Below are 14,061 nucleotides of genomic sequence, written 5' to 3'. Positions count from 1 at the left end.
CTTACAGTATGATACTATCAATGTTTTTGTCTCTGGAAGACCAATGTTTTGCTATAAGGGCCATTGACCTCAAGTATCATACTTTAAGATCCGACTGTAAATGCCAAAGATAAAACAAAAATGTAAAAAGGCGACCCCTACATTCGGCAAAAAAAATTCGTAACCTCCTTGGTGTACGGGGCACTTTTATTATTTCCTTGTAAGGTGGTACACTCTAGTGTACAAGGTTGTCAGATTGTCAGAAAAATGCTCAAAATTAACACAACAATGAGAACTTATATACAAACATATGGTTGTTAACCATTTATTGATCATTTTGCTAACAACTTTGTAAGACATGACACTTATTTTCATCAAAACTACTTTCAATGGTAACTGTAATAGCTCATACAAAATTTTAAGAACTTTGACTTTTATAGTTTAAAAATATCACAGACAAAAGTCTTTACATGAGAAGCTCTTTAAAGATGCTTGACTCTACTAAACGTTAGCAAAGACACAAACTAGTTAATGTCTTAGCTAAGGCGAATTCATTCATACATTCGCTTTGGAATCATTGTGCCGTGCCATATAGATAATTCAAATGTAAACAAACAAAAGCTTTTTATCTCCAAAATGTGTTTATTTTATAGTTAAGGATTGTATAGTTAAGTGCATAGGCGTGAATATTAACGACAGTGAATTAAAACCAAAATAAACAAAATCAAATTGTTTTGTGAAATAGAAAAAAGATACAATAAAAATAGTTGTTTAAATTTAAGTAACTGTATAATCAATGTTTAAGTAACTGTATAATCAATGTTAGTTGGTGAATTATTTACAGTGACTAATGTCAAAATAAATTTCAATTTTATTTTATGTGCTAGAAGTACAAGGTGGCGCAAAAGTAAACTTCCGATGTTTTTTGGCTGTAATTAGAAAAACAAAATGAAAAACTTTGATTCTTCTTGTGGATTATTTTTATTTGGTCTTTTAATTTTTTTTACATCAAGTCGCGAATATGATGTCATGTAAATGGCCGCCGCCACAGTTGATTGTCATTTGAGCCCTTTTTATGGCATTTTCCATCACTTTGGAAAAAACTTCCGGCGATAGGTCCTCACATTCTTGACGGATATTGTCTTTAAGAGCTGCAAGAGTCTGAGGCTAGTTGACATAAACCCGCGACTTCAAAAAACCCCACAAAAAGAAGTCTGGAGCGGCAAAAAGAACTCGTTGATCATTGCTCTGTATCGCTCACCATTCACAGTAACCGTTTGGCCCGCTACGTCTTCGAAGAAAAAAGGTCCGATGACTCCTCCATAATTTGGTGAAGGATATATAAGATTCGCTCTCTTACTTGTTTTTGTTTGAGTTTTTATCTAGTGTATTTCTCTATAGGTATACGACTGAAAAAACAAAAACCCTTGAAACATTTTTTTCAAGATGATTTGAATAGAAGAAACTAATAAAATGTTACTATGTGAAAGTATTTAGATCATAAACTGCGGCGAAAACTAGGCTCCCAATTAGCTTGTAGTATGAAATGAATTTGACTCTGATGGTTTTTTTTGCTATTGTCAAATTGTTTATTGAAACCGAATGTATATTTTCTATTATTGTTTTTAGTTTTTGTACACATATATTTACAGAATATATGTATATTGTTTTATTATAAGAGACAAATCTATCACGTACGGTATTAAATTTTATTTATTATAAAATCATCCAAAGATTGTTTTTATTTAAATATGGCGGATTGTAAAGGAACAATATTTCGTTTAGTGTAAGAAATTAAAAGAAAACTTAACGCCTCTCACGATTCGAATATTTTCGAATATTTCTACATGTACCTCAAAATGAGTTCCGTTTTATGTCACGTACGATTAGAGATGCTAATCGGGACAGATTTTTGAAAATCCCGTCGAAAAACATTTCTCACATTGGCAAAACCGTTTGCAAATACTTATAACAAATCTGCAAGTATTTTTGTTTTTTTCCTTCAGAAATAAAGTGATCTATTTCTTTAGCAAGTTGCAAATCTACATTATAACTTGGTTTCGTTATTGTCATTTGGGTTTTTTACATTTATTAATAATATCTTTTAGCCTTTGCAATCGAAATATTATCATTTTGTTCGAGCTCCTCATCTGAGATAAACTCAATTTCGTTTGAAGAGGATTTAAATTGAGTTCTGTTAGATAGCTTACAAAAAAAGAAGAATTGATTTTCCAGAGCCCCACTCTTGGAAAACCAAAAATACCGCTTTCCTTTTTAACTATGTTGTAGCAAGAGTTGCGCTTAACAACTTCGCTGAACATCACTATGCGATATTCGGACATGTAGAATATTAAAATGCATGAAAAAGGCACACAAAAATTACAATTTCCCCTATTTATTTATGAAAAATGGGATTTGGAAAATCCCGAAAATTCCGGGATTTAAAATTCGGGAACTGGATTCCCCGTTTGGCATCTCTACGTACGATATACCCTTATTTCGCTCAATATTTTGGACAACAATATTTCGAAAGAACTTTTTATTATTTTAAAATATAGTAGCCTCTGAATGGAACATAAATACCAAATTATTTTCCAGATACTCTTATTTTTGCAAAATCTATTCCAATCTATAAGCGTACAAATGTCACGTACGATAATATGGAATTGCCCATATGTCTCAATTATTAGATTTTCGGCTTCTTTTCATAATTAGACACTTATTTAACAAGACAAGATATTCATATTTTATATTTTAAAACATTTTTATATAGAAAATTAATTATTGATCAGTAATATGAATTAATTATTTCTTATTTTCTCAGTTACATGTGTATTTGAGTATATATTGACAATTTTCAGTCAGAAATATTGGTTTTATTTCAATTAATTTTTGGCAAGAAATATGTAGAAACTTATTTATGACGATGATTTGATTATTGACTTTCATTTCTCAATTAATCACTTATTTACCAAGTAATTTTGAGATTTTGATATAGAAAATCGAATCTCAGAAATATAAATGATCAAAGATTGAGCTTATTTCCCAAGTTATTAAAGATTTAGGTAAAAACAAGTAATAGAGCTATATTCGGCTGTGCCGAATCTTATATTTTTCACCAAATTATACTCCAAAATACAAATTTTAAATATTTTAAAGTAAACAAAATTTATTTTTTTTTCCAAAGTTGTTTTTTTAATTTATTGAAAAATTATTTTTTTTCGAATTTTTTTAAAATTTTTTTTTTTAAGTTTAATTTTTTTTTAAATTCAATATTTTTTTTGGTTTTGGTGAAAAAAAAAATTTGTGTTAAAAAATATTTTTTTCCGATTTTGACCTATTGTAGGTCCAGCTAACTATGGTATTATATATGTCGTTGCAAAGGTAATCCAGACATAGGTCAAAAATAGGTAAAAAAAAAGAGGTTGTCTTGGTTTTTTCCTCATATCTCAGCAATTTGTGGACTGATTTTGCTGATTTTAAATAGGAAACTTCTCGAAAGCATGCCTGACAGAATTATTGATTGATTTCAACAGACGGGCAGACAGACGGACATGTCTTAATCGAATCCGCTATCTATAAGGATCCAGAATATATATACTTTATAGGGTCGGAAAATTATATTGTGGAAATTAAAACGGAATGACAAACTTATATATACCCTTCTCACGAGGGTGAAGGGTATAAAAATTAAATTTTTGTATAAAGACTCGACTGGTTTTCCTTTCTTGATATTTATAATCTATATATATAAAAATGAAATGGTCCATGTATGTAATGGCATCACGTGAGAACGGCTAGTGCAATTTGCCAGATTTTTTTTATTCGATTCGAAATATTCACGAGATGGTTTGTAAAGAAAAAAACTCTGAAATCTTTTTTTTTTTGGAGTCCAGTCAACTGTAATAAAAAAGCTCCCTAAAATATGCAGTACAAATTTAGATATTTTATTTGCAAATAAATATGAACAGACGGGTTGGAGAAACTTGAAGAACTAACATTAGTAAATGCTACCGGGCGAAGCTACTTCGGCGGTCAACTAGTTAGAAATATAAATGATCACATATTGATCACTCTTTCATGACATGTTTATTTGAATTTTACGATTAAATGTATCTTTTTAATTAATAATTTCGAATTTAGAAATAGATTTTTTTATATTTATTTTTAAATTTGTTACAAAGTATACATTTTGCATATAATATCAATACAATTCTTTTGTGTACGTAGTACGTACTTGTAAAATAAAATTTACATTTTTAAAACTAAATACAAACTTAGAAAGAGGAAAGGACTTATAAAACAAACATATCACTAAATAGTTTTAAATAAAATGTGATGGTTGTGGATAAACATAAAATTACACTCAAAAATGAAACGCAAGTGTTTCTTCTAGTGTATTTTTTACAATAAAAGGAAGACAAAGAAATATACAGAATAAAAGTTGTAACTTAAAATAAACTCTTACAAATGACAATATTCGTAAATACTTATTTAAGTATTAAGGCCGCAGAGACAGAAATCATTTTATAAATGAGTTTCCTTAGTTTAGGTTAAAACATAATGAATAAATAAGCGTGAAGTATGGGATGGTTAAAGTTCACTGGTGGATGGATGAGAGTTGTAGTGTTATGTTATGCTCTTTATATTAAAACATTGGTCGGCCGCTGGGTTTTTCTGAAATTGGCGTCACTACTAAACCTTGATTATCATACGAATACTCATTGGGCTGTGGCGAGGGTGTCGTGTTTTCAGCTGGATGGCGTGAGCTAATTGGTGTTGTCACTGTCCTTACAGAACCTTCAGCACCTTAATGTTAATGTTATTGTTGTTTTTTTTTTGGTAAAGGAAAAGAAAACAAAGAAAATTTCAAGATAAAGATTAGTTAGAAATCTTTTTAAAAAGTCATAAATTATAAAAGAAAGAAGACACTTGACCATGTCACTGTAAATTTGACACAGCATCCTCTTTGTTTGGGTTTTTTCTTTTACCTGCCAGACTGTATATTTGTGAAGGTGCTCTCTCGACATCATTGATCGCACTCATATTGGGTATGGTGATGCCACCCAAATCTTTGCCATTCATGTGTGTTGTTGTCACGGTGCTTTGTTTTTTTAATTTTAGTTTTCCCATTAGTCGGCTGATGCTACAGCGTTTGTTTTTAAAACATTTCATTAACTTCCAGGTAAAATGACCGGCCGTAATGATCAGCAATACTATCAGCAGTATGAGTATAACATTCTGTTGCATTTGTATGTAATGTATCTCATTCTTAAGAGGTTCTAATTTGATGAAATCTGAAAATAAACCAAAAAACTAGTTATTAATCATATTTAATATTTAAGGTGTCATCATCAGATAAACAGTATTTTAATTATTATTTTGTAAATTATCTTAAAAAACAAATGATTCACGATTTAATAACCTGATAAATTTTTCTGCATTTCGCTGGCTGCTGCTTCAATGTAACAACTAGAAATTATTTATTCATATTGAAGTAAATGAAGAGTGATTTTTTTTATTATAAATCTCTTGGATATACTGGTGGCTTGATGGAAAAGAAACCTCAATGACTTTTTTAATAAATAAATACCACAATAGAAAGAACTCAGTAATAAGATTTTATATAAAGGCACACGTCAAAATAGCAGTTCATAGAAAAGTGAACGCTTTAAATCTATTAAGAGAAAAATTATGGTCTACCACATATCGAAATAGAAATGAAAACTACACTGAAGTCTCGATGGTTTAAATGTGAAACAAATTGTTTTAATTGCTTGTCCAATCACTCGCGATCGTTTCATTACAAAACATTCGAAATGGTTAGCTGTTCTTGAACCAAATAAGTCTTCATACTCACAGAAAACAAATTCGTTGTGATAAGCGACTCTGTTGACAATCGAATAATTCATTCTTACAGATTGAATTTTTCAGTTGTAATTGAAATAATTTTAGATGTTGTTTCAAAAACCGATTAAACCATTCTTACATTTGGTGTATGACTTAACTTCTTCTTTCTAAATAGCTTTAAACAGATATTTCAATATGTGGCCGATCGTTGTCATGATGGAATATTATGGTTTCATGTCTGAACGAATCAGTTGCGTTCGATAAAGGTTCCCTGTGATGGACTAGTCAGACTCCAGTAGCTTATAATAGATAGGACTCTTTTGGTCCCATCAAATACAGATCAAACAGCATTTCGGATATGCTAGATCCGTTCAATGTCATATACTCGCTTCAAATGAATTAGTTGCGTTCGGTAAAGGTTCCCTGTTACGGTCTGGTCAGATTTGAGTTTTACAACAACTGTAATGCCTCCAATTATTGGTCTTCAAACTTTTTTGGCTGGCCCTGGGTGATCTTTATCTTCCTTGTCAAAGTCACCACTTCTGAACCGAACAAACCATCTCTAGTTCATTGAAACCGATGGTAACGTTTACCATAAGCTTTGGTGAGCAAGCCGTGTGCTTCAGCAGCACTTTTTTTTTTTCAAAATTAGTGAAGTAAAGCGAAACTTCCCGCATATGACGGTTTGTTGGCTCAAAATATCAAATCTACTAACACACGGACATCGCATAGCCGACTCTCCTATCTATAAGGATCCAGAATTTATATATATATTAAGGTCCAAATGAATATTGGCAGTTCTGGTGGTTCCACGAAATCTATTTTTTTCAATTCAAGGTTATATTTCTGATAATTTAAATTAATTTATCAAAAACTCATTTATATCGAGCTAATAATATATTTTTGAGAAACAGCCGGTTTTTTTTATTAATTTATTCAAGTGTTTTCTTTTAAAACTTTTTTTAAGATAATAATTTTTTTTTAAGATAATAATTACGGCATGACTAATTAATTATTATCTTCAATTTCTCAAGTGACAAGACAAAAAAGAAATATACGTATTTCATGACGAATACTGCAAATATTTATCATTTTTGTTTTCTGGAATTAAATATTTTATCATTATCATTTTCAATATTTCTTATCGTATGCAGTTTTATAATCATACTTCCTATTTAGTAACACTTTTGTGGAATTCATCTACTGATAATGGAATGAGAAATCTCCGAACTTACTTTCACATCATCTTAGAAACTGACATCTGTTGTTTTAATAATGTTCTTTCAGACTGCATATCTGAATATATATAGCTACATATATACATACATAGGTACATTGTGGGATCTAAATCTGACCAAACAATTGTAAAATAATGTAAGAACCACAATATTTATTTATTTATTTTAATACCCTGCTAATAGGCTATTAATATTGTATAACTGAATTTAAATAAAACAAACGTATAACTTATTATAAACATAGAATATGGTTTCTATGCTATTTTAAATTAACACGGATATCAAATGTTTCTCACCATAATAAGGTTAATTGTCAAAATTGTATCTATTGCAAAAATTAAAACGTTTCAGTTAATGAAAATTATATTTTGATTGATATTTATATGATTTTAAACTGCTAGTGCTATAATCTCTGATTTATACTTTGAAAATAATCCTGCATAAATGATTAATCGTTTGACAGACTTTTTGACATGATGCTACATCTTAAAACTAACTCCAAAGATTCTTCAACTTTAGCTTTAAATAAGATCTAAAGATGTGATCTCCTCAAATCGAAAAATGTACTCTGGTCTACTACTATTAGAGGTTTTCACGGGAATTCCGAAAAAATTTCAATCCCGGGAAATTTTGCGAGAATTTCCGGATTCAGAACGTATTTTCTCGTTCTTAAACTAAACACCCCTTACAGAGTTTGTCAGGATCTTTAGGCCCTAATTTTGTAAATCACGTCATCAAAGTGATATTTATATGGAAAGCAAAAACAAAATTTCAAAAATTTTAAAGATTTGTTTTTGTTTTATATACAAAATTTTCAAATTATGAATTTTTGTTGCGTTTGTTCTGTTAAGAATTTGTATATAAAACAAAAACAAATTTTTTAAATTTTTTTTTTGCTTTCCTTTGTGACGTGATTTACAAAATTAGGGCCTTAATGTTATTATTCCTGATTAATGGATTTGACATAAAAGTGTACACTGATGATTCCAAGATACAAGGTGGCGCAAAAGTAATCCTGCTATCAGAAAATGCTATACATTTTGCGATTGGCCCCTAATATCAGTTCTGTTTTGACATTTGTGTAGTAAACACATGCGAAATACACGTTAATAAACAATGTTACGCTACACTGCTCCAGAACGCGGAATATTGCTGACTATTTATTTGACCAATAATCGGTCGGTGACTTTGCCAGGCGTGGCAGACCCCGGAGTAGACGTTCTGCAGAGAATATTGCTGCTGTTGCCGAGGATGTCATGGAAGCGCCGTCGACATCGACCAGACGACGTGCCACGCAAATGGGTATCAATCGACGGTCTTTACAGCGAATTTTGTTACAAGATTTGAAGATGTTTCCGTACAAAGTCCAGACGGTACATCAGCTGTTAGCTGCTGACCGCCAATCGAGTCTAACATACGCTCAAGCCATCCTTAATCACCACCAAGAGGAAGATGATTTTTCATCAAAAATAATCATGAGTGATGAGGCCCATTTCCATCTTAGCGGGTACGTAAATAAGCAAAATTTACGCTTCTGGGGCACTGAAAATCCGCGTGTAATCCACGAAGAGCCACTACACCCGCTGTTTTCGCTGGAGGAGTCATCGGACCTTTTTTCTTCGAAGACGTCGCGGTCCAAACGGTTACTCTGAATGGTGAGCTCTACAGAGCAATGATCAACGAGTTATTTTTGCCGCAACTTGATGAATTGGGATTGGAAAACATGTGGTTTCAACAGGACGGTGCAACGGCACACACTGCACGTGCCACAACCGATATGCTGAAGGATGCATTTTCCGGGCGCATAATCTCCCGTTTTTGCGATTTGCACTGGCCAGCAAGATCGCCTGATTTGACCGCTCCAGACTTCTTTTTGTGGGGCTTTTTGAAGTCGCGGGTTTATGTCAACAAGCCTCAGCAGCCCTTAATGACAATATCCGTCAAGAATGTGAGAACCTATCGCCGGAAGTTTTGACCAAATAAAAATAATCCACAAGAAGAATCAAAGTTTTTAATTTTTTTTTTTTAATTACAGTCAAAAAACATCGGAAGTTTACTTTTGTGCCACCTTGTATATTGTGACATGGGAGCAGCTATTTCTGGGATGAGTTCGGTTTATTGGTTTAGCAGTGACCAATAAAAATGAAGCCTTGAATATCATCATGTATGAGACCGTTTTAAAACCAATTTGAACATATGGAATTCAGTTATGGGGAATGGCTAGCAACACCAGTATTGATCTTATACAGAGGGCCCAATCTAAAATTCTTAGGATCATGACGGGTGCACCATGGTATATAAGAAATGAAAACATCCACAGGGACTTAGAAGTGACATTAGTAAAGGAAGAGTTCAAGAAAGTCCGTGAGAAATATATTGCAAGACAACCGGCAAGCAGAGAAAAAATATAGTTTGGCATGATTATTGTAACCATTTCAATATTGTTACAAGTTGTTTAACTATATTATAGATTGTGGTAACCATAATATGTTTAATTTACGATTCACATGATTGTATCAACTATATATATGGTTACAGTAAACAAATATATGTTTGTGACAACCATTCATATGATGAAGGACTTATCATATTATGGTGCTCTCGGTTTAATGCTTATCATAATCTGAGAACAACATATTATGATAAAATTATTCATCATAAATATGGTTTCCACAAACATATATTTGTTTACTGTTACCATATATATAGTTGATACAATCATGTGAATCGTAAATTAACCATATTATGGTTACCACAATCATGTAAATGGTTACTGTGACTATAATATTGTTAAAAATCTTGTAACACTATTTAAATGGTTACAGTAACCATGCCCAATTATATTTTTTCTCTGCGTGCGTGATCATTTTGACACGGAAGACGATGATCGTCCAGGCCAGCCAAAAAAAGTTTGAAGACCAAGAATTGGAGTCATTACACCATGAAGATTGTTGTCAAACTCAACAAGGGTTTGCAAAATCATTGGGAAGGATTCATCCAAAAGCAGCGAAATTGGATACCATACGAATTGAAGCTGAGTGACCTTCAAAGACAACAAAATCATGCTGCTTGAACGTTATAAAAGAAAATCATTTTTGCACCGAATCATTACTTGTGATGAAAAATGGATCCAACCTGAAGCCTAATAGATCGTATGTGAAGGCCGGCTAACCAGCCGAATCGCACTAAAGCCAAATATCTATGGCGCTAAGGTAATGCTCTGTATTTGGTGGGAGCAAAAGGGCCATATATATTATGAGCTGCTGAAATCTGCCGAGACCACCACAGGGAACATGTACCGAACGCAACAGATTCGTTTGAAGCGAACAATGGCTGAAAAACGCCCAGTATATGTGGCTAGACATGAAACCGTAATATTCCATCATGACAACGCTAGGCCACATGTTGAAATATCTGTTAAAAACTATTTAGAAAGAAGTGGTTGGGAAGTTTTACCTCACTCGCCTTATAGTCCAGAGCTTGCCTCATCTAACTACTATTTGTTTCGATCGATGCTTAACGTTCTTTCTGAGATACGCTTCACTTCAGAACAGAGTATCCGATAATGGGTTGATTCGTTCTTGGCCTCAAAAGATGAGCAGTTTTTTTTGCATATTAAATTGGGAAAGAAATACTTATTTCGATCCATATTTAGCAAAATCACTGATCCTTTCTTTGAAAATTTGTTGATGTAAATAATTAAATCTATATATATAACAAGTAAGATAGTATGGTCGGTCAAGCCCGACCATATAATACCCTACACTAAGTAAAAGAGCAAAAACATTTTAAAATTTCAATAATTTATATTCGTGAGTGATTTTCGGAAGTGGGCCTTATATGGAAGCTATGACCAATTATGGACCGATCACCTTGAAATTAGGTCATGTGATTTATGTCTATATGAAAGTTATTTGTGTTGAATTTTATGTGTTTACCAACATTTTTAAGCGATTTATGCACGTTAAAGTGATTTTCGGAAGCGGGTATATATGGGAGCTATGACTAATTATGGACCTATCTTAACAAAATTTGGTGATGTGAATTTTGTGTATATAAAACTTATTTGGAGCGGAATTTGTGGAGATACATATATAAATTAAACATTTATGACCGATAAAGTCCAATTTCGGAAGGACATTTGTATGGGGGCTAGGTGAAATAATAGACCGATTTCAGCCAGTTTCAATAGGCTTTGTCCATGGGCCGAAAAAATAATATGTACCAAATTTGATCGAGGTTTACATGGACGACTTAGAAAGTGATTCTAAGTCGATCGGTATACTTTAAGGTGGGTGTTAGACTAATATTTTTGGGCGTTACAAACATCTGCACAAACGCATTATACCCTCCCCACTATGGTGGTGTAGGGTATAAAAATGAAGCGCTGGAGCGATTTGGCTGATTTTTTTTTTATTCGATTCGAAATTTTCAGGAGATGGGTTGTAAAGGAAAAAACTCAACAATTCCGGTTAAAACTCGGAAATTCTTTTTTTTGTGAGTCCAGTCAACTGTAATAAAAAAGCTCCCTAAAGTATGCAGTACAAATTTAGATATTTTATTTGCAAATAAATAAGAACAGGCTGGTGTGCGTGGGTTGGAGAAACTTGAAGAACTAACATTAGTAAATGCTACCGGGCGAAGCCGGGGCGATCAACTAGTAATTCATAAAATGAGAACGGCTGGGCCGATTTCTGTAAAAATGTTTGGTAGTTGTTCTTATTTTCGAGGAGAAGGTTTTTTAAAATTTTGGAAAATCCCTCCGGAAAATTGGAAAAATCAAAAATCGAGTTTTTGTATGAAATTTTCAAATTATTATTCCTTAAAATTCTTTCCAAATCAAACAATAGAAAGTTCTTAGTGTAAATCATGGAAAATTGCAGAAAATTCGAAGTGCTTAAAATTGGGGCGAGGCTGCGGACCCAGCCAACCATTTTATAATTAAATAATCCAAAGTTGGCACATTTTGAAATTGCGGTGAAGTGATATACAAAAGAAGGGGAATTATTTTTTTTCCACACAATCAATATATGATGCTAGTGTAATCGTGTAGAAACCTTCCTCTTAATTACTTGCAACAGGTTTTACTTGGTATGATTTTATTGTATAAAACAATTTGTTAACAATGATGTAATTTAAAGTTAAAACTACAATAAATAAATTAATAAACCTACCGCTACAGTGTTGATTGCAAACTTTTTCTTCATATTTTATATCCTCGGGATCACAGGTACTGCTGCAGGACATACAAGCCTGTTCAAACTGGGCACAATACTCTTCAATTGGGCGACATGTTTGCCTATAGCATTCTATTCCACCATCCGCCATTACCACTTTAGCCAAGTTATGAACCATAAAAAACGTAGAAGAGCCGTATTTTACTAATTTTGAAACCATGATGATCAGGTTAAATTGCGTTAAAATTTTAATTAATTATTTTTACTTATTGTTTATAAATTTTATTCTTTGTTGTTTTTATATTATTAATTTATTGTTTTATTATTATTGTTGTTGTTTTTTTTTGCACTGTTATTGTAATAAAATACGTGATCGATCGTGTAAAAATTGTTATTTAAACAATTTTGCTACTTTGTTTTATAAGTATTTGGTTTTTACGGGAAATTCTGAATGTTTTATTTGAAATTTTATATTCTTTTGTTATTGTAAACGTTAATTATTTAAATTATTCACTACTGGGTAGAAACTGACATTCTACTGACTGATGATGAGAGAGTTTAACTAAGGTTTTTAGTTGTTTTTATTTGTGTGTTGCTACTAAACGTTTGACTTGATGACTCATTTTTGGTTGTCTGTTATTTGTTTTTAACTCTTCTTTGACTTTTTCGGAGTGTTGTACAATCTTTTAAACCAGACTTTCATGCATAATGTTATTGTTGTTGTGGTTGTTTCCCATTAACTGGTTTGTTATTCAAAAAAAAAATATGAGGCACGTACACTCTCCTGCAAACTGGTTTTATTCAGTCCAATATTCTTGAATACGATTTCTTTTAATAAAATTTTATATTATTTTTTATTAATTTTTGTATAGCGCACTTTTGTATTGTTTTATTTAGCCTACTCTCTCTTAATAAGTAGTTTGTTTTTTGAAATAATATTGTATAATTTAATTTATTATTTTTGTTTAAAATAATTGTATTTCCCACATATGTATGTATGTTTTGTATATTCGTACCAATACCACTTTAACCACAATTTTGTATAATTACTAAATATATTTAACAAAAACAAACATTTATTCAAAACTATATTTAATTATTCTATTTGAGTTTCACTCTACTCTACTCTCAACTCAACGCAACCGCTGCACGATCGTTTTACAACTAAAAGTATCTGAAACTGCTCACAGCTCATTAAAGCCGTCGGTGGTTGAAGAAAACAGATCCTCTTTGAGTTGAATTGTGGTTTTTAACTCATATTTTTTTGTATTGGGAGTTATTTAAGGCCACGTTAGATTTTTATTACGGTTACCTTAAGTATTTCTATTCTCTTGTGTCTACAAGTATCTTTGTATCTCAACTATTGTCTACAAAATTTATACTCGCAATTGTTTTGTTTAAAAACTGATGCTTGTTCAGTTATTTACTCACTTAATTTTTAACTCATATTTCATGGTCTTTGCTTTCTACCTGTTATTTTTCGAGTGTTTCGTTTATCTCAGGTGTGTGTGTTTTATTCTCTTAAATGAATTTAACTGTGTTGTACTTGTAAATTTTACTATGCAACTTTAAACAATATAAGTATTCAGGGTTATTCTGTTATCACTTTCACCGTATCAGCATATTTTGGGATGTGCTTGATCTTTCTGAAAAAATATGTTTAAAACTGTTTAATCCTTATTATTTTTTGAGTATAAATAAGTGTTTTATCGTCTCGAGAACGCAATGGAATGTTGCACAGTGGAGTCAAAATAATGTATCAGCGAATCATTGAGGACGAAATAGGCTTTAATACAGTAGAGCGAATCACCTTACAA

At 31.8% G+C, this 14,061-nt stretch overlaps 1 protein-coding gene across 3 annotated transcripts; it reads right to left on the bottom strand.

Moving 5' to 3' along the window:
* Positions 1-4,125: 4,125 nt before the first annotated feature.
* grnd (grindelwald) lies at positions 4,126-13,434 on the bottom strand. 3 transcript variants are annotated; one of them, XM_065500455.1, is made up of 3 exons: positions 12,242-13,434; positions 4,971-5,276; positions 4,126-4,788 (listed from the first exon to the last, which is right to left on the bottom strand). In XM_065500455.1, exons 1-3 carry the CDS (start codon positions 12,462-12,464, stop codon positions 4,628-4,630), a joined length of 690 nt encoding a protein of 229 aa, XP_065356527.1. In that variant the 5' UTR covers positions 12,465-13,434; the 3' UTR covers positions 4,126-4,627. The 3 variants fall into 3 exon arrangements, with proteins under 3 accessions (XP_065356527.1, XP_065356528.1, XP_065356529.1); XM_065500456.1 differs by having other exon boundaries at positions 4,126-4,779; XM_065500457.1 differs by lacking the exon at positions 12,242-13,434 and adding an exon at positions 5,405-5,500.
* Positions 13,435-14,061: the final 627 nt, after the last annotated feature.

This window comes from Calliphora vicina, chromosome 2, assembly GCF_958450345.1.
Source record: "Calliphora vicina chromosome 2, idCalVici1.1, whole genome shotgun sequence".
Taxonomy (NCBI): Eukaryota; Metazoa; Arthropoda; class Insecta; order Diptera; family Calliphoridae; genus Calliphora; species Calliphora vicina.
The sequence above is the reverse complement of the archived record's forward strand: the minus strand, read 5'-3'. Positions and strand labels throughout refer to the sequence as shown.

What these genes read in the sequence shown, in the direction of transcription:
- grnd (XM_065500455.1), bottom strand. Translation starts at nt 12,464, where the DNA reads ATGGTTTCAAAATTAGTAAAATACGGCTCTTCTACGTTTTTTATGGTT. An exon ending in TTGCAATCAACACTGTAGCG is followed by an intron (nt 5,277 to 12,241) that starts GTAGGTTTATTA and finishes GTTTATTTTCAG; the next exon opens with ATTTCATCAAATTAGAACCT. An exon ending in ACAAATATACAGTCTGGCAG is followed by an intron (nt 4,789 to 4,970) that starts GTAAAAGAAAAA and finishes ATTAACATTAAG; the next exon opens with GTGCTGAAGGTTCTGTAAGG.